A 25,541-nucleotide genomic window follows, 5' to 3' on the forward strand; every position below is an offset into this window, starting at 1 on the left:
TATCATGCAACTAACTGCCAAAGCAGAGCAGACAAACGTCACAAGAACAATTTAATTAAAAGTTAACTACAATCAGCTACCTGACCTGTTTTAAATGGTATTAAAATTATTATTATTATTATTATTGTTGTTGTTGTTGTTGTTATTAATGAACAATAACCAATAATTGGGTGATATTAAAATCCTTTCAGATTATTTTTCTAAATACTAATAAAAAACACTAAACTAAAATCTTTCATTTTAAATGCTACAAGTCATGTATTTTAACAGTGTTACAAAGTAATTTTTGTTTTTAAAGATTAACAGTAACTGTACAATATGGTCTTATTAGTTATCCTTATTTTACGCATTAACATACAACAAGCAATACATTTGTTACAGTATTTATTCATCTTTATTAAACGTGTCATGAACTGGCTTTTGAATTTTTTTATACTGTTGTCTGAGGTCAGTTTATGACGTTCGCATGGTTTTTATATTCAAAAACATCATAACTAATAAGTAATAGGCTATTTTCTACACTGGTTTTGAGGCTCTTTCCAAAACGCACTGAAATGGCCACCCTGCAGTCCAGATCTTTTACCCATAGAAAACATTTAGCGCATCATAAAGAGGAAGATGCGACAAAGAAGACCTAAGACAGTTGAGCAACTAGAAGCCTGTATTAGACAAGAATGGGACAACATTCCTAAACTTGAGCAACATTTGCAGACGAGGGGATGCCACACAGTGTTAACATGGCCTTGTCCAATTTTTTTTGTTGTTGATGTTTTAATGCCATGATGCAACTTATTTTTCCCTTAAAATTACATTTTTTCTCAGTTTAAACATGTAATATGTTATCTATGTTGTATTCAGAATAAAATATTGAAATCTGAAATTTCCATATCATTGCAACCTGTTTTTATTCACAATTTGTACAGTGTCCCAACTTTTTTGGAATCGTGTTTGTAGTTCATTGAGATACAAGTTGATGTTTCATTGTTAGTTCATATTAACTAATATAGTTAACAAATGGAACCTTATCATTAAGAGTTACTAGCTTAACTTTAAGTAAAAGTTAGATGATTGCTAAGGTAATCAAAAATGTACAAAAATATGGAAAACTAGCATGCACAGTTAAATACCCATACATTTTAAAAATCTTAAACTTGAGCCTAGTACAAACACTTACCAGGACAGCTTCCTCAAAATACAATCAATTAATCCATTTAGAGCTCCTGCACCTCATAAACTTTCTACACATAACAAACCTCCAGTCAAACCAGCTCAGGGGCACCTGAACGCATTGCATTTATCTAGACTCATGACATCTCGCAGGACAGACTGACTGAATATTTACTAAAGGAGCTGCTTTTGAAATAGCACACCAGAACTTCCTCCAACACCCAGCTGATATACTGACTGTGTAGCGTGTGTGAGTGTGTGTATAATGACATGGGCATTACAATGTAAACTTCCTGTGTCCTCAAACCAAATGGCTTAAAAACACACTAACTTACTAACATACTAAAGTACATACGGTTTTTTTGACATTCAAAAAATGCAGCAAGGTTTCTGTCATGTGTAGGTTTAGGGGTAGGATTAGTGTGTGTGTGTGTGTGTGTGTGTGTGTGTGTGTGTGTGTGTGTGTGTGTGTGTGTGTGTGTGTGTGTGTGTGTGTGTGGTGCAGAGTTTACTCATATGTATAGCATGTTTGCCTGGATTGAATAGGGAATGGAACAACCCATAGAGCACACTTAAAATGATGTTATGATGTTACTCTGTGCATTCGCTCTGCGGCTGCTGTGACACTTGTTGCACACTGCAGTGAGAGTAAAGCGTTTCTGCCAAATAAAAAAAAACGAGGGTAACTGAGGAAACCGAGGGTAACGCAGATATAACGCAATTGACAGGCGACCCCCTCAGACGTCTCAGGTCATTGGTTAAAAATAGCAATTTTCTCACAATTTACAAATAGTTGGAAACATTTGGGATATTGTAAGAACTCAACTGAACAAAATATATAACATTGTGCTGGTGTTATTTGGATATTTATTTTACTGCAAAAATCCTACATAGTGCACCTTTAATAAAAAAACTTTTTTATTTATATGCCCTTCTAATCTTTAATCAAAATCTAATCTCTAATCCAAAATAACTTTTTTTTTTCTTCGAGAAGCTGTTTTACTCTAGCCTGGCTCCGTCCTCCTACGTACTTCGACTCAATTTTAATTTTCCTTCAGTGCTCCGTCTAGGGTTGCTGTATATTCTCTGATTTTCTATGGTCAAATTTTAACCGGTCCAAAGAGTAAACACAGGAATTGGCTTTAAACTTCAACAGAGCACCCGCCTTCAAGGAAGTTGACGCTTGTCAATGGAGAGTGGCCAGTACAAATTAAATGTACGAGAGTTTGGTAAGGCCTGGCTAGTTTTACTGAGATATACTTCACAATAGGGAAGAAAAAAAACTATGGCAACTTTTGTTTCATGCAAGTTTGAGTTAATATTTTACAAAATAGGAGTCCGCAAATACTGTTTGTCTGAACAATATTACTCACCCAGCCCTTGGTGAATTCCAGCACGGTCCCTTCGTTTGCGCCGGCTGTACTGCTCAAGGCAGGGCAGACCTCCAACACGAGCGAAACAAAGCTTCTTATTGATGAAGAGAAAGAGTATGGCCAGCAATACGACAAAGATGCCCACAGCCGACAGGAAACCCACCGCCTCAGGAGTGACTGGTGAGGGAGTAGAGATACAGATACACTGATCAGAATGATATTTTCTATCCCCTAACCTTAAACCAAAACCTTTCTGCATTCTGAAATTATCTTTTTTTCTTTGGTTATTTAAGCCGTTTCATTTTGGGAACATTTAGTTCTCACAACATACCCAAAGCTAACCCACTCACAGGTGAATGTAGCCGCCATAATAATGTTATAGAGTGGATTTAATGTTGTTTAACATGTTTAAACATACTGTCATAAAACTGCTAGTAACACAAATGACCCAGAAGACCTTGCAATTTCACAGTTCCTAGAATAAACTGTGAGGTTAATGATGTCTTTGCACATACATCTTTTTTAGCCAATAATGTCAGCCATGTGTTCATCTTTATCTGCCACTGTGCTTACCAAAGAAAAGTAAACTAGTATATTTGTCTGATTACTTAACTTACAAATACATTTCATTAAAAAAAATGTATTTATCTATTTATTAGCTAAATATATTGTTGTTAAGATATACTACCATTGGTTGGGGATCAGAAAAGAAGGTTGTTATGTTCACTTGTTGAGTGGCACAGAAAACAAAAGTAATGTGCTAAAATATTACAATAATGTAGTAGCTTTGTGATGGCAAAGCTCTATTTCCAGCATCATTCCTCCAGTTTTCTGTCACATGAGCCTTCAGAAATCATTCTAACATGCTGATTTAATGTTCAAGAAACATTTCTGATTATTATCAGTGTTAAAAACAGTTGTGCTGCTTAATATTTGTAGAAATTTCAAAAGGACAGTATTTATTTGAAATGGAAATCTCAATGATGTCAGACAACTTTAAAGTAGGAGGAGAAAATGAGATAGTTTTTCAGCACTGGGTCAGTACTTCCACCTATGCCACGGATGTGACCTTTTCGACGTGATGACGTCATACGCAGTGAAGAAGAACCAATCAAACCAAACTACAAGTGTAAACAAACCCTTAATAAGAACTGCAATTGGATCTACTCTTCTGCATCTTTAATGTCCACCAAACGTTACAACTAATTTGTGTCACTGGCCATGGTAAATCATTCTTTCTAACTGACTTAAAGATAGATAAAACTATAAAAGTAACATTCAAACATCAAAAATGTCCTAAAACACAGGGGCCTTCCTAGACAAGATTCCCCTTATAATTATGAAGGGCTATAAAAGTGATGTAAATGAATCTTTAAATGTTTTTCCAGATTTCTATGAGAAGAAATGACTGACTATTATGAATTTTATCATTGCTCACAGTTTTAAAGGGTTTTCAGGGAATATGATGACAAGCCTACTTTAGGACTAATCTCTGCCTGGAGGAGACAGAAAGAAACCATGGCCTCATATTCAGTAAAGGCGCTTTGAAGTAAACACTTCATGTGTAAAATGGACCGTTAAGTTGCATAAGAGCAAATATTTCTGAGAGGGCAGGCTCTCCTGAGTGTGTTGACTAAAAGGATGAAGCTGAACACTATTGTACTAAACCATATAATCTGCACCTACACACACAAACACAAGCAGCCGGTTACACAGTCACAGTTGTCGCTGCGAAGAACACAACTACCACTCAGTCAGACCAGTGTGAAATAAACAGAAGCAGATGGGAGTCACGTCATAAAAACAAGAAAAAGAACATTTCCACCCACTTTCATTATATAGAAATGAGCAGCATGAACATTTTTCACAACATCATCTTCCGTGTTTTAAAAGAGAAAGTCGATCACAGAGGTTTGGAACAACATATGGGCCAGTAAATGAAATCTGGTTCATCTCTTTAAGATTCAAGCGAGATTACATGCATACCGCTGTGAATTTCTTATCCAAACACTTGACCATACTCTCTGCCCTCTTCTACATGTGCCAGCAAGAACACACCGACCTTGTGAGCACAGAAACACACATTCACACACACCCACATGGACCTCTATACTGTGCATGAGCAGGATGGTTTCCTTGGAAACAACTCAAGCATTCTGTGAGGAGTGATTTGTGCATGGCTTTGTTCACATAAACACAGACGGTTTCATGTTGCCATGGATTTCCTGTTCTTAGGTACACAGAGTTCATATGAGCTCTACATATAATTATTATTACCCAAGAAATGTGAAATGTGAATTTTTTTTACTCTTTCACACTCAGTGTGAAGTGACTTAAAATTACTTGCTAAACCAGACAGAAAAAAAGATGGGGAGACGAAAAAAAAGAAAAAAAAGAATCTAACCCTTTCAGGAATAGCAAACTGTTAAAATTAAAATAGTCAAACATCTCCATCTACTGGCGATTTTTATTAATTGCATCCTGTAACAGACCACATGACCGCAAAATTCACAAGTTAAAGGACAGTAAAATGCACACACATTCCACATCTGATATCTTATCTGATAAGATATGGAAGAAGAATAATGTAAAAAACAAAACACAAAAAAACTCCACCAAGACACATTTTTGAATGTGCTTGACAAAAGCCTTCAAGCCAACATTAAGCGCATGCCATTAGTTAATTGGTAGCCTACAGGATGCTGTCTCTCTCCATGGTTTCAGGAAACTTCCTGTCGGGCTCTAACACCCTTCCTGACAACTGACTGCTAAAGTGTTCTCTCCCTAAATTCATTATACTCTAAACATGAATGCAAACTATTTTATTTATTATAGGCCCTAAATCTAATTATACTCTAAACATGAATGCAAACTATTTTATTTATTATAGACCCAAAATCTAAATTCCCTTTGTGGGTAGTTTTCCCCGAGTACAACAAAGTTAGCACTGATAGAAAAAATATGCGTCACAACACTTCAGTTCACATGCCAAGCATACTCTTACCAAGCTTATTGGCAAATTGTTTTCCTTTATAAAAACATGAAGCGCAGCAAATGCTGTTAAATTTATGCCTGGGGAAAAACAACTTTAATATAAATTTCAGTGCAAGTATTAACTTGCAACATTTGGCTTTTCAAGTAAATGTATCAGTTTTACAGGAAACAGACACAAATAAATAGATTTTATTTTTTCTCAAAACAGAAAAAAAAATGTGTTGTTATTATGTAAAGGTATAGTTCACCCAAAAATTAAAATGTGATGTTTATCTGCTTACCCCCAGGGCATCCAAGATGTAGGTGTGTTTGTTTCTTCAGTAGAACACAAATTAAGATTTTTAACTCCAACTTTTGCTCGTATAATACATGTCAATGGGGTCTAATTCTAATTAGACCCCATTGACATGCATTATAGTAGCAACGGTCGGAGTTAAAAATCTTAATTTGTGTTCTACTGAAGAAACAAACACACCTACATCTTCATTTTTGGGTGAACTATCACTTTAAGAATCCTGCCAGATCAAGATGATAAACTTTTAAATGCGTTCTTACCACCAAGAATCTCAAAATATAATTATATTATGAATTTCAAAGTATATACAACGATCAGGCATAACATTATGACAGATAAAAACAGATAAAGTGAATCACACTGACAGGTGGGATATGACAGGCAGCAAGTGAATATTTTGTCCACAAAGTTAATGTGTTAGCAGAAAAAATGGGCAAGCATAAGGATTTGAGCAAGTTTGATAAGGGCCAAATTGAGATGGCTAGACGACTGGGTCAAAGCATCTCCAAAACTGCAGCTCTTGTGGGGTGTTCCTCAGTGGTCAGTATCTATCAAAAATAGTCCAAGGAAGGAACAGTGGTGAACTGGTGACAGACAGAGTCATGGGTGACCAAAGCTCATTGATGAACGTGTGGAGCGAAGGATGGCCTGTGTGGTCCGATTAAACAGACAAGCTACTGTAAATGGCTTAATGCTGGTTCTGATAGAAAGGTCAGAATACACAGTGTGTCGCAGTTTGTTGCGTATGGGGCCGGAGACCAGTCAGGGTGCCCATGCTGACCTGTCCACTCTCGAAAGTGCCAACAGCGACACAAATGTGAAAATCAGAACTGGACCATGGAACAATGGAAGAAGGTGGCCAGCTCTGATGAATTTTCGTTTACATCATGTGGATGGCCGGGTGTTTGTGCGTTGCTTACTTGGGGAACACATGGCACCAAAGAGAAGAAGGCAAGCCGGCAGAGGCAGTGTGATGCATTTGGCAATGTTCTGCTATGAAACCTTGGGTCCTTCCATCCATGTGGATGTTATGTACCACCTACCCAAGCATTGTTTAAGGGTGTACAGACCATGTACACCCTTTCATGGAAACGGTATTCTCTGGTGGCTGTGGCCTCTTTCAGCAGGATAACGCACCCTGCCACAAAGCAAAAATGGCTAGAGGAGCCAAACAAGTTCAAAGGCCTCCAAATTCCCCAGATCTCAGTCAAGTCAAACATCTTTGGGATGTGCTGAACAAAAAAGTCTGATCCATGGAGGCCCCACCTCAAAACTTACAGGACTTAAATGATCTGCTGCTAACATATTGGTCCCTGATACCACGTCACACCTTTAGACGTCTAGTGGAGTCCATATCTCGATGAGTCGGGGCTGTTTTGGCAGCAAAAGGAGGACCATAATGGGATGTTCATAATGTTGTGCCTGGTCTGTGTAGGCCTATACATATTTTTGAGTCGTGAACAATTTGTTAAAACAATATATATATATATATATATATATATACACAACCCAATGTGTACACTGTAGTTGTACCAACTGACATGGAAAGTGAATCAACCTACACAGACTTAAAAGTTGAACCAGTATTGAGTTTTTACCAGTATTTAAGAGAGATCTACAAACCTTTTCACTCTGCCATTCAGATAAGTTGGGGTCCTCTGGATGATGCATTATCAAGTTAGTCAAATGTAGTTACCATGCCAATTCATAATAAAGGATGTTTGCCACCCTGACATACGAGATACAAATTGCTATATGACAAATTGCTTTAAAACTACTGACATTTATAAAAATTATGATATAATTTTAAATTTCATAGTTTTCATAGTCTGTTCAGTTGTTATTTCAATGTACTAAAAACTAATTCAAACTAAATAGGTTTTAAAGAATAAAGTGATGTCATGAATTTATCAAATTATTTTAAAAGGAAATAATGCACTTGGACACAAATATATGCATATATAAAGTAAACCCATATCTGAATCCTAACCCTTAATTCATTCAGCAAGAATGCATTAAAATTATCAAAAGGGATATTAAAGATATGTACAAGGTTACAAAATATTTCATTAAAAAATGTATTTCAATGAAAAATCCTGAAAAACTGTCATAATAATAAGAAATATTTCTTGAGTGCCAAATCAGCATATTATTAGCATATGGCAAATATAGCATAAATTAATTCCATGACTAAACAGTACACATAACGGGGCACAAAGCTCACTCACAATAATTAATTTACAAACACAAGTTCCTTTCAAAACTTCCAGAGCCTGAATCACAGATGAGTCAGGAAGTAGGTCACTGAGACACTATGAAGATTAAAAATTCTCCCTTACCCAGGTCACTGTAAAATATGTATATTTTATGCTGGAGCATTCAGATGTGTTTGTGTAAATATGCAGGTAGGGTCTCTTTCTAACGTCCTCACACTAAACACACACACAAACCCCTTAAATGTCCTTATCTCTTCCAGAATGTTTGATATTTGGAGATTAATGATTTTCTGTCTCCTCCTTCAAAACACACACACCACCTGAGATCATAAAATCACTCTGTCTCTCACAGTCACACACTAATAAAGACAGAGCTGGGGAACCGAGACACGGGTAAATGAGAATGAATCACTCAATAAATAAAGGACAGTTGGATAAACCTAACACACACCAGAACTTGTTCTACTGGCATAATATATAGCTGATAACTACTAGAGCAGTGGTTCCCGACCACGTCCCTGGGGGCCCACCAACAGTGCACATGTTTCCATTGTCTGACACACCCACATCAGGGTTTGGAGTCACCCACTGCTAATGAGCTGATCACCTGAATCAGGTGTGTTTAATTGAGGAGACATGCAAAATGCGCACTGCTGGTGGGCTTCCAGGAACGTTATAATTGGCCGGGTAAAACATATTGATTTGTGTAATTTAAATGTTTATCTACAAATCAGTTCCTTTCAACCTTCAGTTGTACAGTAATGTAGTACCAACTGCAGTACCCTTTAGTTGAGAATTTTTTTTTGTTTGCTTGAGAACATTTGCCATGTACTGTCCCTGATATTTATTAAATTTAATCGCTACTGAATCTGAATCAGCCAGAGGCATTATGGGCAGTAAGTAAGAATCTAAATCAAATCGCAACACTGTACAAAATTATATGACAAATAAGTTATGACAACATGTTTTTACATTTCAATTTTCAACTTTTTTTCAAGATTAAAGTTGAAATTAAATGATTTAAGTCGAAATTACATATCCAATTTGATTGTACTTAATTTAAGGCAGAATTTTTTTTTTACAGTGAAGCTTGTGATTAAAAATTTAATCGAACAGTCAAATTTTTGTCAATACCCATATTTCTTTGTCCAAATAAAGGGGCCATTTCCCAGAAATCGTGTCATTTAGCCTATGTCTTAAAATATTTGTCTAAGAAAACAATGGCAATACAACATGGGGAAGTTATTATCTAAAATAATAAAAAAAGTAACCTCCTTAAACATCAGATTTTAAATTCATTATAAGGTAAGTAAGGCCAAATGTTAAAAGTAAAAGTTGGAAAAAATGGAAACATTATGAAACTCTTGTTTTTGACCAATAGAAACTAAAACTTATATATTGTATAAAATTACTAGCCTACAAAACACAAAAATGTACAACACCTGCCCTGACCTGATTATAAATAATGAATACCCTTATACTGAATACACAGTTCAAATGTTAAAATCCATCTTCATTATACATTGAAAATCTCACAATTCCAAAGAAATGGCAGGTAACACATTGAATTAAATGTGACATTCTGAAGGAGTATTTTCTTGTAAAACATACTAATCTGAGTTTTATTTACAACAAAATAATGCTTTTGTGTAGTTTTTTAGTGTGAATGTATGAAGCAAGGCTTTAATTTATTGTGTGTGCATTATTAACCAGAATCTATTATAATATTATAATGATATTGGAATTTTAGCATGGAGAGCAGAATACTCTTGTTAAATATTCCCCATGTGTGGCTGGGATCACCCCTTCTGCAAAATAAACTGCTGCATTTCATTGTAGATGCCTTTTAATGATTTATTAACTGAACTATTGAGTATGTTGGTCCTGCAACCTGCATTTGCCATTAGAGATGTAAAACAAAGTTGATTTGGAGCATGAAGGGCTTTCAGCAAAACTAAAATTAAACTTTTTTTCGAAAGGCTTATGAACATTTATTTAACATTGATATGTGATTCTTCAATTGGAGATATTCAACAGTGTAAAGTCTTGAAAAAAGAAGCTTCTTCAAACCTGTACAACCTTCAAATGGTTATAAGTGTGATGTGTGGATTTCTGTCAGAACATGTATAAAATAAAAGATAAAGGTTTCATTAGTTAACATACTACTTTAGTTAACATGAACAATAAGAATGAACAATACTTCTACAGCATATATTAATGTGGGTTATTTTTTTTACCAATAAAACCAAATGTATTTTTTTTACCTTATGTTTAACTAACATTATCAAAGATGAATAAATAAATACTGTATCAAATGTAGGCTATTGCTATTGCTCATTGTAAGTTCATGTTAGCTAGTGCATGCTAATGTCAACAAATTAAACCTTATTGTAAAGTGTTACCAAATTAAATAAAATTGATTGTTTCTCAATCCTCAAATACTGACAGGTTTGGTTACACCTCATAAACCTATCTATTCTAAACAGATGTAAAACAATAAAATTAAAAATAATTAAAAAATGAATAAAAATTCCAACCCTCTTGACAACATTTTAACCATTAAATTCTTTAAAACTCATTCAAGGCAATGCTCAAGCAGCAGGTGAGGAAACAGCAGCAACACTATCAAAAGCCAGAACATGGATTATATAAAACATGGCATGAAATTCTCGGCCCGAGTTTATGATCGTCTGAATGAAATGTCAGTTGTTATAATGTCAACTACAGTAGAGGAGAAGAACACTAACGTTATAGGCTATGATATGAATGATGATAATGATGCTGGGACAACCCATGGCTCATCCCTGCTGCAGCAAAATCAGCCAAGGAGCTTCAATAAACAAACTGATAGTGTTTATGACGATATTAAATCAGAAATCAATTCGCTTTATAATATCGTTTAAAGCCACGCGATACTTACTATCTGATGCCATGGTCGCGTAGCAATGATCCCGCGGCAATCACCCGCCCTGTCGATCAATATCGATTGATATATCTTCATAAGTATAACGCATCGAGGAATCAAAGAGGTTTGGCGAAGATAACCAGTCCGACTGCACGTATCATCCCGTCTGTCTCAGAAACCTATTGGCGGCGACGGCGGAAAAGCCCACCGGTATTCGTTGCTTCGCGAGCGAGAGCGCATACGGGCACGCGGGCATCTGGACAAGAACGCGCTGCGCGCTCGCTACTCTGCGCCAATGACCTCAAGAACCTTCATTATGCTCGATTATGTATCAATAATGTCATATTCGCAGTTCTACATATATTAATAGGTGTTTCTCTAACTGCAGCCACATATAGCCATGTATCAGGGGTTATTTCTTTCTTTCTTTCTTTCTTTTTGTTTTATGAAAATCACATTAAACCTTAAACTTTTTCTAGCCTTTACAGGTGGAATTTGTCTTTTTACAATAAAAAATCCAAATTGTAAGACTACGATGATCCAAAACTAGTGAAATAATTTAGAACTGTGAAAAAAAGTTTTAACTTTTAAAAGTTATGGTTAGGCATATTTGTTTACAAAGGATTGAACACGTGGTCTGAGATGAAATAGATGTCAAGATGTAATTTTACCAAATGATGTATAAAAAAAAAAAAAGCAATGAAATACTAACTATAAACATAAAACATTTTAGAACAGTTACAAAAATTTCAGAATTCTCGTGTGATTTATGTGTAACCAGGACATTGCTAGTGGAGAAAGTAAATAAACTGTGTGGCAAACATTTTTATTTTTAGGCGTTTACAGGGCCAGATGGCCAAAATACCAGTAGCATCCAAATATGCATCAGTTGAACTATGAAGAGCAATCTGAGTTTAAGACTTATTGTAAATCATATTAATTACTGTAAACGAGTAAATCAACTCTCATAGCATGCAAAGCTAATGCAATTATAAAATTATGCATCAGGTTTTGATAAGCAGTGTATCGAGAGATGTATAGATGTCTCCAGCAAGCATAGAAAGAAATCAGTCTTATCTTTACATGCAATAAGATTTGGATTTAAAGAATTCGTCTTTAAAGCTACGGCCTATTAGGTGCAAACTACTGTATATCAATCCTGACTGCTGCAGACCTAAATTATCAGGAGACTCCACACTCCGGCTGAGCCATGAATGCACGAAGGAGAGAAATGCTGGGATTGGAAGTGATAAAAGATATTGATTAAATCAAGCAGCCGAATGAGTACATCAATAAAACCTTTAAGTTAGAAAGAACTAGACCACATGCATACAAAAGACCACGCAACTCTTTTTTTCTCTTTCTCTGAGTGTGTGTGAGATGTATTATCTGGCACAAATACAACAGAAAGTGGACTGAATTAAAGATGGAAGAAAAATAAGGAGAGCCAAACAGACATTTTGAATAATCATAAAATCATTAACATTGTTTAAAACAACACAATATTATACGTCACAAAAATGAAACATTGTAACAAGCTATGCAACAACATGTAAATATAAAAACAATTATTCATAAAAAAATGTATTTTTTTTCCTCTATAGTACATTTCACAAATAGGCCAAATATTAAAATACTAAATAAAAAATGATAGAAAGAGCAGCCTTAAAAACATGTAAAATGTTTTAACCTGAGAACAGCAATGTTTAAAATGACATGAAACTGGAGCTTGAGGCACAAAACACAGTCCGTTCAGATGGTGGTGCTTAATGCTAAGTGGGATCGCTGCTTCTTTCGGCGTTCCAGTTGAATTTTTTCGTCCTTCTTTCTGAGGAATTAAAATAAACCTTGCATTATACTTTTTCACTCTGATTGGTTAGCATGCTTTTATGACCCACTCTGAATGGTCAACATGACCTAACCCCATCTTTTTTCTTACCTGTTGCCTTCTCTTCTTTCACTGTGCTCAAACACCACAGCCGGGTCAACCCCTCGCTCTCGTTTCCTAGCATACAGAAACGGCGATAATCAGTCAATGCAAACAAACGGAAGTGAGGTGAGTTTATTTGGGTGGGAGGATTTACCCTGGGTGTTGAAGCGTAGTTGAGTGCGCATTTTAAGAGATGGACCTCGCTTCTTTTTTGACGAGACATTTTGTGATAAGTCTGCACTGGATGCTGGGACCAACTGTGTCTGTCTGTGACGTCGAGACTTGGAGGCCTAACAAGGAAATCATGTTAAAACTGTGTGTTTACAATCTTTTGCTTAAAACAATTACTCATGTAAATTGTTTATCTTATATGTTCAGGTTATGTACAATCTTAAACCATCTGACCAGTCTCTTATGATGTATATATTTACCTCTACAGCTTGTCCATATGATCTGGATTTGATCGATGCTAACATTTGGGCTCTTCGGGAGCTCTTTGGGCAGAAAAAACCCACAGAGTTAACACAGAGAATAACACACCACTCTGATAAAGCAACAGTACTGCAACATCACAAGTCTACTGCACTTCTGCAGTAGGGACTGAAGCACGGTGTAGTTTGAAGGTAGGGACACACCAACCCGACGCCACAGAACTAACGCTGATGAAAGAGAACTACAGCCGACTGTTAACTAGCATGCAAGCTCTGTGTCTGCATGTAAATGAGATAACTGTCTATTTCTGCAGATATATTCGTCATTTAAAAAGGGGAACCGACAGTGCAGGCTGCAGATACATAAACGGTAAACAAAGCACCATGTGCTTACTGTTTTGAATATCAATTCTGCTTATCACTTTCTTTATTCCACTCTACTCGTGTTAAAAAATTCACCCAGGAACACTCAGTAAGATGACGTAAATCTAGAACAGCCTTCTGGCTGTTTTGCTATTATTCTCATGCAATGACTCATTCATTCTAAGCTGAACTGCCAGTCAGAGTTCTCTCTCGCTCTCCACATGTTGAATCAGCCCAAAAATCCTAGATGGCGTCTGACAAGAAGTAACTGTGCGGAACACACCAAAAAAACGAAGTTGGGCGATGCTTAAAAACAGCCCGACGGCCGATTGCCGGCTTGGTGTGCCCCAGGCTTTAAAGAGACAGATATGAATATACATTTTTAACTGAATCTCTTACTTCTTGATTTGAAGGCCCCTCTCCAGCATCCTGCTGCTCAGATTCCTGAAAAAAAAACATACATGGTTTACACACACATATACACACATGGTGTATATTTTTCAGGATTCTGTGATGAATAGAAAGCTCCAAACAATAGCATTTATTGGAAACAGAAATGCTTTTTTTACATTATAAATGTCCATTGTCACCTTTTAGCAATTTAATGAATCCTTGCTGAATGATAATACTGTTTAATATAATTTCTTTCTTTTTTTTAATAATAAATGTAACGCTCGTATACACCAATATACTTACTGCACGTTTCCACTGCCAGTTGGAATAGGTGAGGATGGCACCATTTAGTTTGGGAACCAGGTTTTGCTGGATAAGATTCAGGTTTGGGTCTGGTTCGGTGAAAACAGCTTTCTTCAGACCCTCATAATGATCATGGATATTTGCCATTTCCTGAGGTCCAGGAAAAACAAACAAACATGGATTTGTTTACCAAAACCTCCCATTCACAAGCAACTTCTGATCACACTTTTCATTTGACAAAGAAAACCAATTTGCATTTAAAAATTAGATGCAGTTTTTACATGGTTTGACCCTAAAATTTTTTGTTATAGGCAAAATTCAGTAAGATCAATATTTAAATCATGTGTTTGACTGAACAGTGGCATGGCCAAGACAGCAACACAGCAACAGTGTTAAAGCTAGCTGACTCAAGTTTAGCACTAAGTATAAATGTTACAGAACACCTTTTACACATTCAGAAATATATTTACACAAAACAAAACAAAACATGCTGGAGGGGATCTGTTTTACTTAAAAAAGTTGCCATGGTGACTCACCTCTAGCACGTTTGTGGTGATGAGTTCCTGAGGACGTGATGATGGATCAACAAACTCTTCACAGATTTCTCTTTTCTTTACATCTTCCTTGTTTTCCCCATAACTGAGCTGTAAACATGAACAATGAGTAGCGTTGGGTCTCAAGTTGAATAGTTTGGTACATCAGTAACCAGGACACATATGCAGCTTCTCATATATATTGGCTGATACACAATAGAGTAGCCTAGTTTGAACCAGTGTAATATTTAAAATTTTAAATTAATTTTACACTCCTATGGCTAACTTTATCCAATAAAACTATTACACTACAAATATATAAAATAATGCCTAAATAATCTAAACATAATCATAATTTTGAACCACATAATGTATTGTTGGCAATTACCACAAATATACCTATGTGATTTATGACTGGTTCTGGTTCACATATCGGTGTAGAATATACGGTAAGACAAGAATACAAGACATTTTTGGAATAATATGTAAGAAAGAATCATTTACAAAGAAAATAATTTTATGTTGTGTTACTTTGCGTTAACCTAAAACCCATTGGTATGTTGTCATGCCTTAAAGGGTTTTAGAGTCTCACGAGTTTGGAATGACATAAGGGTGAGAAATATAATTTTATTATAATTTTTGGATGAATTAACCCTTTAAATGAAAGAAAAATGTGTCGCATTGCTAGTAAAATCCACTTGAAATATCCCCCAAAAATAAGACTAGTCTGAAGCTAAAAAATAAAATAAATGAATAAATAAATTGTGCCAATCGTACACTACATGGTTTTCTGTGCTATCAGTGCAAACTAGCTATGAATTTCAGCAACTGGCATCGACTCCTCCAGAGAATCGATCCAGCTTTAAGTTGTAACAATAGGCTTGCATCTAGTTTAGATACATGAGCACAGAGCATATGAACCTACTGGTGTTGGCATGGCCGTGAAGTAGAAAGCTTTATCTGACAGGAGCTTCCTGAAGATATAAACCACATCGTAATGTTGAGCGTTCACTGCATCCCTCTGAAACTGCATGACATCCTCCCAGTCCTTCAGAGCAACGCGGATCTACAAAGACACACAACAGATCAAACAATTACAATACAATGAAGTTAGAATAATCATTTTTGTGTAAAATATTTCTGTAAAGGGATGAAAGGGATTTTTCCCCCAAAAAAATCTGCTCACCCAAACATGTATGATTTTCTTTCTTATTCAAAACAAGAATTGTTTTATCTATACAATGAAAGTCAATGAGATCCAAAATAAAACTTTAAAGGGACAAACATATTCCACAGAATAAACAAAGTCATACATGTTTGGAATTACATGAAAGTGAGTAATCATCTTCCCTAGTAACAAAAAATGATAATTCTAGAATTTGGCAGACAGTAACCAACAAAAACGGCATTGTGTTCTGTCGGATCAGTGTGTTATGTTAGTCGGCGTCTGTTGATGCAGCGTGAATTTGCCTTTAGACAAAAAGCAACCTGTTTGAAGGCTAGCAAAGAATGATTAGGTGTTGAATGACAGCACACCTTCTCTCTGGGAGTGATGAGCTGTGAGTTGAAGAGCCCGTACAGCAGATAAAGCCCTCCCACTCTGATCTGGAAAGTGTAGGGTGGAAAGAAGTATGGAGACACCACAGACATGATCAGTCGAGCAAAACGCCTTCTCTCACTTCCCTCTGGCTTACCACTGCAGAAAAGAGAAGAGACAAAATAAATAAACTTTTAAATTCACTTTACTGGGATGATTGTTTTTTGCATACATTTTCATAGAAAAGCAATACATACAGAAAGAGGTCTTTCTCAGTTTGTGTAAATCCACTTGGGATTCAGAGTATTTATTTTTTCCAATATTAATTTCCCATACACAAGTACAATTTTGTGGTTTTGCTTCATTAATACAGTGTATACTTTTTTCTTGATTTACCTCAAAATAATGGAAAGAAATGTGGCAACATACCCCATAGGTGAGGTACATTGAAACATGATCATATGACAGCTTAAAATATTATCTGATCTAATAGGAAAAATATATGAAAGACAAACTAAAAAATTTTGTCAATAAAATACAATTATCACCTTTTTTATATAAAATAATGGCATATTTTAAAATCAACACATTTTTGTTTTACAGCATAGTTAAAAACAAAGATTTCTGACCATGACTCAGAGTCTTCATTCACCTTTTTTCTCATGGTTTCTTAATAGAACTGATAAAAGTATAGAATTTAATAACATAATTCTAATATGGGCTCATTGTAATGCAGTTACAATAAACACAAAAAACTGTGTTTTGATTTACTTCAGTAAGACATTTACTTTTGCTATGGTATAATAAATGTTCAGTGATATCTTCCAAAGATTTTGCATTTAAGTCCATTTTTTTCATCAAGTTTCATTTTGCTGGCATGTGTGGACCGTTTTAAAACGTGTTACAACTAGCCCGCGTTAGGTTGTGCCCCGCTCTCCCCTAATAATGATACACAATGGGATATATTATAATAATTTGCAATAAGTATAACCTCCTCAGAGCAAGGAGGGAAAATAGTTTGGATGTCATTACATTGTTTAGACTCAGAGCATAAAATTTTGAAAAAATATATTTTATTCATGTTATGGTATGTCCTTGTAAGTGCACACCAGGATTTAAAAAAACAAACAGCAACATTTAATAACATGTATAGGCAAAAACAATGGGATTTTTTTCTTCATTCACCAATCAACTTATAGGTTTTAGGATTTTTTTTTATACCAAATTTTGTTAAAAGATGATTCTCAACTGTTATGAAAGAAATAACAGAATTAATTGTTTTCACTTTATACAGTATGTGGGTAAAATGGCCATACATGGGTTTTTCCCATTGAATGCAATGTTTTTTTTCACTGTCTCTAATTTCCATATATGTTCTTGGAGCAATACGCAATGAAAAAAGTGTAATAATGGGAGAAATAGTTAGTAACATTTTCATATGTCCCAGGACATATGCATTTGTTTTACAATTATGGTGTATGTGTTATTCATTGATGTACTGTGTGCTATGCTGCCTTCACGTGCTATCAGAATTATTGTAAATATATACGAGTTTCCTAGGTAAAAATTGCACATGAACTCCTCCCATTTCGAAATTTGAATACAATAAGCTTGTAATCACAACTTCAGAAGTGGGAATTATCAAATTTCCGATAGCAAGTGAAGGCGACATTATTGCCAATGGACCCGACGGCAGGCAGCTGTAGTTTTTGATGCGTGTTCTGCCCTGTCTTAATCTAGGTGATGGGACCTACCAGCTGCTCCTCATCACTGTCAGGAGGAGCCAGTATTTAAGCAGAACAGAAGAGCGGGCCAAGGAGAGAGGTAATAAACCATTTTGTTGTTTGTCAACCTCCAATGAAGAAGAAGAAGAAGAAGAAGAAGAAGAAGAAGAAGAAGAAGAAGAAGAAGAAGAAGGGCCAAGGAGAAATTCCTTCTCCCAGGAGCATGAGAGGGTTGTGATGTTGCCAGTCCCAGAGTGTTGCTCTTGTTGTGGCTTAAACTTAAATTGGTGTTATTGCTGTGCAGCTTTTATGTGTTGAGCTTTAACTTAAAATCAAACTTGAATGTGTTGTGGCTGTGTTCCTAGCTGTTAAGTCATTTGCCTGCTATGTTGAAGCAGTGGGGAGATGGGGGGCCATTTTTCTTTTTGTCTTTTCTCTCCTGTTTTTGTTAGTAGGGAAGTAAGGTAAGTGTTGTTTATTTGAATTTATTTTGTGCAGGTTAATTAGGTTCCATACCACTAGTTAATAATCTTCTTTGTTGTTTTAGCCACATCCGCTGTATTTATGATATCACTCACTTATTGTAAATAACTCTTACATTGTGTACTGAGTGCGCTGGGACTGAGAACGTTCAAACCGTTTTCTTTAAAACGTTAGTTTCTTTTCTCCCCTAGAAATCTAATTGGGAACGTTCAATAATATCTAATATTTTCTATGAATACTGATACGGATTTTTTTCTCTTTTTTTGCTGTTCACTTGTCTCCTAAACTGCCTGATATAAACATGTTCAGCAGATCTGATGGTGTGTGTGTAAAAATATACTATAGAATTCCACAAAATATGATTGGGCACTACTGGTTTCATTGCAGCTCAAGTATATTTTTAAGTTTCTTTCTGTTACACGATTATCTCATTTTAAAGGTAATTTAAAAAAAAATATGCGCATGAAATTGTCACTGACATCTAAGTGAGTGGTTTCATATCTTAAAGATGCGCGTGAAACTCACTAGAAGATGCTGCTGAAGTTCATGTCTCTCCAGATCTCCAGAAACTGCTCGTACCGAACTGACTCGGTCGCCTGAAAACGAGCCAGTAGTTCTTCGCAGTCTGTTTTTACCGGGCCCCTGAAATTATCCATCTTAGCCCTTAAGACTCCACCGACTAAATTGTCTACATGTCAACAAAATTATATAAAAACGTGTTAAATGCATTTCATGTTTCTCATTTCTTAAGTTTCTCGTTTTGCTCACATACAGGTCGATGAAACGATTGCATTTTTTTACTGCCACCTAGTGTTTTGGCTGTATGTGTGTCCGCATAATCTTCTTCTGGTTTGATGACTGCTCGTTCCTTGGTGTCACTAGTGCCACCTAGTGCGCATTATCCTGTATTGTTGAAGGAATACCAGCAGAAATTGGGTAAACAAAGTATTTGACTCCTCACTCCTGAACCATACACTTCCCCATATTTTAATAACATGCTAATAAGCTAAAATCAAACACTGGAACATTCAAAACACTCAATGGTTTAGTAGGACATGGTTGGGGGGTTATTGGTTAAAAATTAGGTTTAAAAAATACTTTTACACTTTTACCTAAAATTATTGCATTTATCACTCTCTATCTGCAAACCCTCTACTCAGATGCTACATCGCTTGCCTTGTGCACTACTCCCTAGATCGATCCAGTTTTCCCTTTCTTAGATAAAGGATCTACAGGAGAAATAAAAAAGAGAGCTGTTGGAATGGCATCCCAAACCAGTCTGTCAGCATTCTGAAATTTGCATAGGCCTACATACATTTGGCAGACACCCTTAACTAAATGACGCATTTAAGGTAGCCTATATGTCTAACTAGGAATTCATGCTTTCCCTGGGAATCAAATGAGATAACAAAAAATAGCTAGCAAGAAGATAGCAACACCACAAAATTGTGGTGTTGCTAGCATTATGCTGTAATGTTTGCTTTAAGAAAATACAAGACACATACTCATGGCTTTATAATACAGTATATTTAATTCATTTAAGTTTTAAATAGTTTAATGTAAACTTTTTTTTTATAATTTACTCATTTAGCAGATCCTTTTACAAACAACCAGATAATTTATCATTTGAGCAAATAAAATAAGTATAAGCTATAGTACAGAATAGAAAGATGTAATTATTATAATAACCAGCTTATTAATGTTAATAAACATAATTATTGCAAGTACATACATTTATGGCTGTGGATTAGTTAAATGCCATGTTTGACTTCATAAATAGAAATAAAATTGTGAAAGCCTGTTGGGGCATTAAAGGAGTAGTTCACTTTAAAATGAAAATTACCCCATGAGTTACTCACCCTCAAGCCATCCTAGGTGTACAGTATATTACTTTTTTCTTTCACATGAACACAATCAGAGTTATATTATTAAATATCCTGACACTTACAAGCTTTATAAAATGGCAGTGACGGGGTCCATTGAGTTTGAAGCTCAAAAAAAAGTGCATCCATCTGCTAGGGATGCTGGGATGAAAAAGGTAGCCAAGAGCAGACTATATGGAGCCAGAATGGTGACTTTAAAATTTGGCATCACAAATAAAAATTGTCATTGAAAACAAAAGCAGAACTGAAAAAGGAAACGTTGGCATTGAAACATTTGCATTGAAAATAGTTGTATTGGCATTGAAACAAGTATTGGCAATGAAAAAATAAAATAATTAAAATCTTACAATCTTATTCTTTTATTGTATTGGGATTTATTTGTTTTTTTTTAATGACAATCTTCAGATTTTTTCTTCATGTCACTCTTTTTCAGTGACAGATTTTTTTTACAATGTCAGTTTTTTTTCAATGTCACTGATTTTCAGTTTCAACCTTCTGTCACTGTTTTGGCGTGGAGAGGGGCGGGGTCTGAGGGGAGGGGTAAGTAGAGCGTAGTTTGCATATAATTTGCATATAGGTATACCGAAGCAGTAGGCCGAGCGTCACTTTACCGGAACCCGTCGTCAGCTCTGAAGCCTCTGGCATGACAAATGTCCAGTTTACCGGGAACTTCCAAGCCGCGAGTAAGTCTGTTTTTTTTTTTAATCTGCCATTTACATGTTTATTCACGTGCAACCTGGCCGGTTTGCTTAACTTTTAACGGCCGTTATGCTGTTTTTTTCTCCCGACGTCGACTGGAACATGTAAATTACTAATATTAGCCGTGTTGGCTAACTTAACTGTGGTTAATGCAGGGTCAAATATAAACACTGGTCACCATGCATATGCACCGAATAAGGCTAAAAGTCCGGTTTGGCAAAAAAATGAATTAACGTTAGGTGTCTGTCGGTAGGCTCCCAGCAAACACAAAACGTTTTTACAACTTTCCACAACGTTGTATTCTAGTTGCAATTAGGTAATGTTGTAGTACAACGTTTTAAAAACGTTTTTTAAAATAGAAAAATAATGTAACCAAAATAAAACGTTTTAAAAACGTTGTGAAAATACCAACCTGGGACGTTTTCTTTAAGTAGTCAAAAAAACGTAAATATCACGTTTGTTTACTACGAAAACAAAACTAGACCAAACTACAACCTTTGGGAGACGTTTTATTCAGGTGTTAAAATAATATCTGCACGTTGGAAAAAAAAACGTTTTAAAAACGTTGTGAAAATACCAACCTGGGACGTTTTCTTTAAGTAGTCAAAAAAACGTAAATATCACGTTTGTCTACTACGAAAACTAAACTAGACCAAACTACAACCTTTGGGAGACGTTTTATTCAGGTGTTAAAATAACGTGATCTGAACGTTGGAATAAAACGTTTTAAAAACGTCATGTAGTACTAAAAAGCTTTACAAAGCTTACAGAGCTGACGACGGGTTCCGGTAAAGTGACGCTCGGCCTACTGCTTCGGTATACCTATATGCAAATGATATGCAAACTACGCTCTACTTACCCCTCCCCTCAGACCCCGCCCCTCTCCACGCCAAAACAGTGACAGAAATTTGAAACTGAAAATCAGTGACATTGAAAAAAAACTGACTTTGTAAAAAAATCTGTCACTGAAAAAGAGTGACATGAAGAAAAAATCTGAAGATTATCATTGAAAAATACAAATAAATCCCAATACAATAAAAGAATAAGATTGTAAGATTTTAATTATTTTATTTTTTCATTGCCAATACTTGTTTCAATGCCAATACAACTGTTTTCAATGCAAATGTTTCCTTTTTCAGTTCTGCTTTTGTTTTCAATGACAATTTTAATTTGTGATGCCAAATTTTAAAGTTCACCATTCTAGCCTCCATAAGACTAGCGGACAAAAAAAAAAAAAAAAACGATTTATTTAACTGGCAGCCGAGCCAGCGAGAGAGAGATGGTCAAAGAGGCTATACACAGAACAATATTTCAGATAAGACAGACGTCTAAAACCTTTTATTTTCTATCATATTAAACATTTTTACATATAATACCAATTCTTTAAACTAATATACACACTTTAGTTCAATATTCATTCCATCAAAATTTCAATAACACCAAAATAAAATAATTTATCATCACCATCATCATCCACAGAAATAAAATTTTCATCTATACACCATTTCCTTTTAAAATTGAACATATTTTACACTTTCACCTAAAATTATTGCATTTATCACTCTCTATCTGCAAACCCTCTACTCAGATGCATTTATTCATTTGATAAAACTCCTACTCTATTTTAACTCTAGATTCCACCAAGGCTTTAAACAGTTTTACTACATTAATTCTTTTATCTTCATTTTCCATTTTATATGCTTTCCAAATTGTTAACTTTGCTTGGCCAATTAGAAAATTGGAGAAAGTACAACGCTCACTTTGTGACTTTTAACATATTTAAACCTGAAAATGAAGGCTATTTTTGAAAATTTCCAACCAAAACCTTTAAAAATATTCTCTAAGAGATCCAGAGAGATGTAATTCGGGGGGTTACAATAAGGTAATGATTTAAATGTATGCCTGTCGGTAATAAACGAGTTCCTTCTTCGTGTGGTTCTACCCGTTGTTACGCTTGTAGAACAAACAGTCACATGACATAAAAGAAACATGTCATGTGACTCATCTTGTTCTTGTGCTGGTTTTGAGATAATGCAGGTAAAGGGGGAGAGATGTTGTCTCTGGGCCAGTTGGGGCGTCCTTGATTAGTTTTACGATAGGTTCAGTTTCGGAGAGGGGGTCTCTGGAATGCTTTGTTGTGTCGACTCACCGATGGAATACACATGTTGCTGCAGTAGAATAGAGAGATATTAAAGCACATTTTTGGGGTGTGTTATGCAGCACAGTTCCTTACTTTTGGAAAAAGAAAATCCATAAAACTATATATAATAACTAATGAGCACTCAAGAGAACTTAGGATTCACCTGCGGCTCCTGAACCGCATGTAAATGTTCCACTAGCTCCAGCTCCAGCCACAGTTCCCCCTATGGCATCTATAACAGCTTTTGCTGCGATAGGGATTCCAGCGGCACCTAAGAAAACAAAATTATTTCAGGACCAGTCACTCAAAAGGAGCATTAAGCTGAAGCTATTGGATCACTAATTAATGGCTTGTGTCATAGAAACTACAACAAAAGAAATCTGATTATTACATAAAGAGTTCTTCATCTTTTTCTCATCTCAATTCAATACATATTTAAATAAAATCTCCTAAAATAACAGAGTTAGTTAATCAATGATACAATATTTCTAAATTATGTTTTATTAGTTCAGGGTTCTATTAGACTCGTGTATAGCCAGACCTTCAGCCAGCGGTCCGTGGCCGTGTCGTCTAAGGTTGAGACTAGGGTTCTATAGGCTACAGGAAAAACCTGAACACCAACACGATCAAATAAATGAACATGGCTGCCTGCTAATATGCCATGCATTATACTAATATAACAAGATGGCTTAATGTTTAAGGGAAATGTCACATCCGCGGGAAGAAATGTGTGCAACAAAAACATTTGTGGTTTGTACCGTATTTTCCGGACTATAAGTCGCACTTTTTTTCATAGTTTGGCTGGTCCTGCGACTTATAGTCAGGTGCGACTTATATATCAAATTTAATTCATACTGACTGACAAGAATAAACATATAGCCGCGAGAATGCGCTCTATGCTGCTCCTGTAGCCTAATATTTACTTATACACAACAACTTAGAAAGACTGAACACAAACAAAATGCCCCCATAAAGAAAATCTTATTCTGCAAAATACAAACAGCATGTAGTAAAATATGCAGCGGAGAACGATTCTCACAGCGTTCGTCTCGCGCGGCAGAGCCTCTCCCGGCAGAGAGTTCAAGCCTCTGTGGACTCGTTCCTTCAGCTCTGGCCATCTTGCTTAACGTTACAGTCCGCAAGTAGATTTCTTTTTCTTCTTCATCACAATTAAAGTAACCTCTGCTTTTCGCCAGTCCCTTACAAGTTTCTCACTCACTTCAAACTTTCTTTCTTCTGCTCGGGTTATGCAGTGAAGCGGGCACGAGCGAGTGCACGCGAGCAGGTGGTCGCATGCGCGCGCGGGTGCTCGCGTGCTCGCATGCGCGCGGCTCCAGCTCTGCCCTAATGCGACTTATAGTCCAGTGCGACTTATATATGTTTTTTTCCGCGTCATGACGCATTTTTTGACTGATGCGACTTATACTCCGGAGCGACTTATAGTCCGGAAAATACGGGTATACGAATTGCCTCATAGCCTATCAGTGTTGTCTGAAAACACCTTCATGGAAATTGACTCAAGTAGATGTTTAAGTAGTTCGGTAGTCAGTAGCTCAAAAATACTAAAAGTAGCCTACCTGACATTAAATCTACAAATAAATGTGAAAGGATTTGGAACTTACAACTGGTAGTAGGCTACGAATGGAAACCTTAAAGCCCCACTTGGCTACTTTTGCTCTCGGGGTCCCCCTACAGTTTGGAAAAAATAATGTCTTCAACTACTGTCGTAAGAGCTGTCATCCTACAACAGGGGATGCCATCGCGCGTGCATTTGTTGACATGACAGCCCTGATAGCCCTGAACTAGTAATTGCGTGGGCCGTCTCATAACCCGCGGACCCCGTATGTCTATTTAATGGTCGCGGGTGCGCGGCGGGTTGTAAAAATATATACAGTGGTGCGATGCGGGCCAAATAACTTCATAAAAGCGTCCCGTGGGTCGGTGCAGCACTAACAGTTCCCCTGAACACTGCAAGAGGAGTTCTTCTGGCGTCGCGTGTGAAATGTCTGCATCCCAGGTACAGTCAGTGGTATATGTTTCAGCATGTCATATGAATATAATTTCATGGGTTTTATTTTTTTCAAACGCCAAATAATCACGATGCTCACGTTTACAAGCCAGCGTTCTCATATTAGTCTATTGGTTACCGTTTTACAGAATCTATATGATACT

The 25,541-nt window shown here is 36.1% G+C and overlaps 3 protein-coding genes across 5 annotated transcripts in view; all 3 read right to left on the reverse strand.

The window, feature by feature from the left end:
- Positions 1-11,209, reverse strand: part of syt16 (synaptotagmin XVI) — a 32,647-nt gene extending 21,438 nt beyond the window's left edge. The window contains exons 1-2 of the mRNA XM_067421788.1: positions 10,966-11,209; positions 2,541-2,717 (exon numbers count right to left, since the gene is read on the reverse strand). Of these exons, the coding sequence (XP_067277889.1) occupies positions 2,541-2,717; positions 10,966-10,978 (190 nt within the window). The 5' untranslated portion in view covers positions 10,979-11,209. The remainder of the gene's footprint in view (positions 1-2,540; positions 2,718-10,965) is intronic.
- Positions 11,210-11,769: 560 nt separating this feature from the next.
- snapc1b (small nuclear RNA activating complex, polypeptide 1b) lies at positions 11,770-19,426 on the reverse strand. The gene is made up of 10 exons (XM_067421807.1): positions 19,173-19,426; positions 16,440-16,599; positions 15,829-15,969; positions 14,907-15,014; positions 14,371-14,520; positions 14,074-14,118; positions 13,312-13,374; positions 13,035-13,170; positions 12,890-12,955; positions 11,770-12,778 (listed from the first exon to the last, which is right to left on the reverse strand). Exons 1-10 carry the CDS (start codon positions 19,301-19,303, stop codon positions 12,723-12,725), a joined length of 1,056 nt encoding a protein of 351 aa, XP_067277908.1. The 5' UTR covers positions 19,304-19,426; the 3' UTR covers positions 11,770-12,722.
- A 3,126-nt stretch (positions 19,427-22,552) lies between these two features.
- LOC137045001 (interferon alpha-inducible protein 27-like protein 2A) overlaps positions 22,553-25,541 on the reverse strand; it is a 42,354-nt gene continuing 39,365 nt past the window's right edge. For all 3 annotated transcript variants that reach the window (XM_067421420.1, XM_067421421.1, XM_067421422.1), the window contains 2 exons: positions 23,533-23,640; positions 22,553-23,397 (listed from right to left, as the gene is read on the reverse strand). In XM_067421420.1, the coding sequence (XP_067277521.1) occupies positions 23,375-23,397; positions 23,533-23,640 (131 nt within the window). In that variant the 3' untranslated portion in view covers positions 22,553-23,374. The remainder of the gene's footprint in view (positions 23,398-23,532; positions 23,641-25,541) is intronic.

This window comes from Pseudorasbora parva, chromosome 17 (genome assembly GCF_024679245.1).
Source record: "Pseudorasbora parva isolate DD20220531a chromosome 17, ASM2467924v1, whole genome shotgun sequence".
Classification (NCBI taxonomy): Eukaryota; Metazoa; Chordata; class Actinopteri; order Cypriniformes; family Gobionidae; genus Pseudorasbora; species Pseudorasbora parva.

Coding starts and splice junctions, on each gene's coding strand:
- snapc1b (XM_067421807.1), bottom strand. CDS start 19,303: ATGGATAATTTCAGGGGCCCGGTAAAAACAGACTGCGAAGAACTACTG. Junction 14,119..14,370: donor ACTGGCAGTGGAAACGTGCA/GTAAGTATATTG, acceptor TTTTTTTTTCAG/GAATCTGAGCAGCAGGATGC. Junction 12,779..12,889: donor GAAAGAAGAGAAGGCAACAG/GTAAGAAAAAAG, acceptor TTAATTCCTCAG/AAAGAAGGACGAAAAAATTC.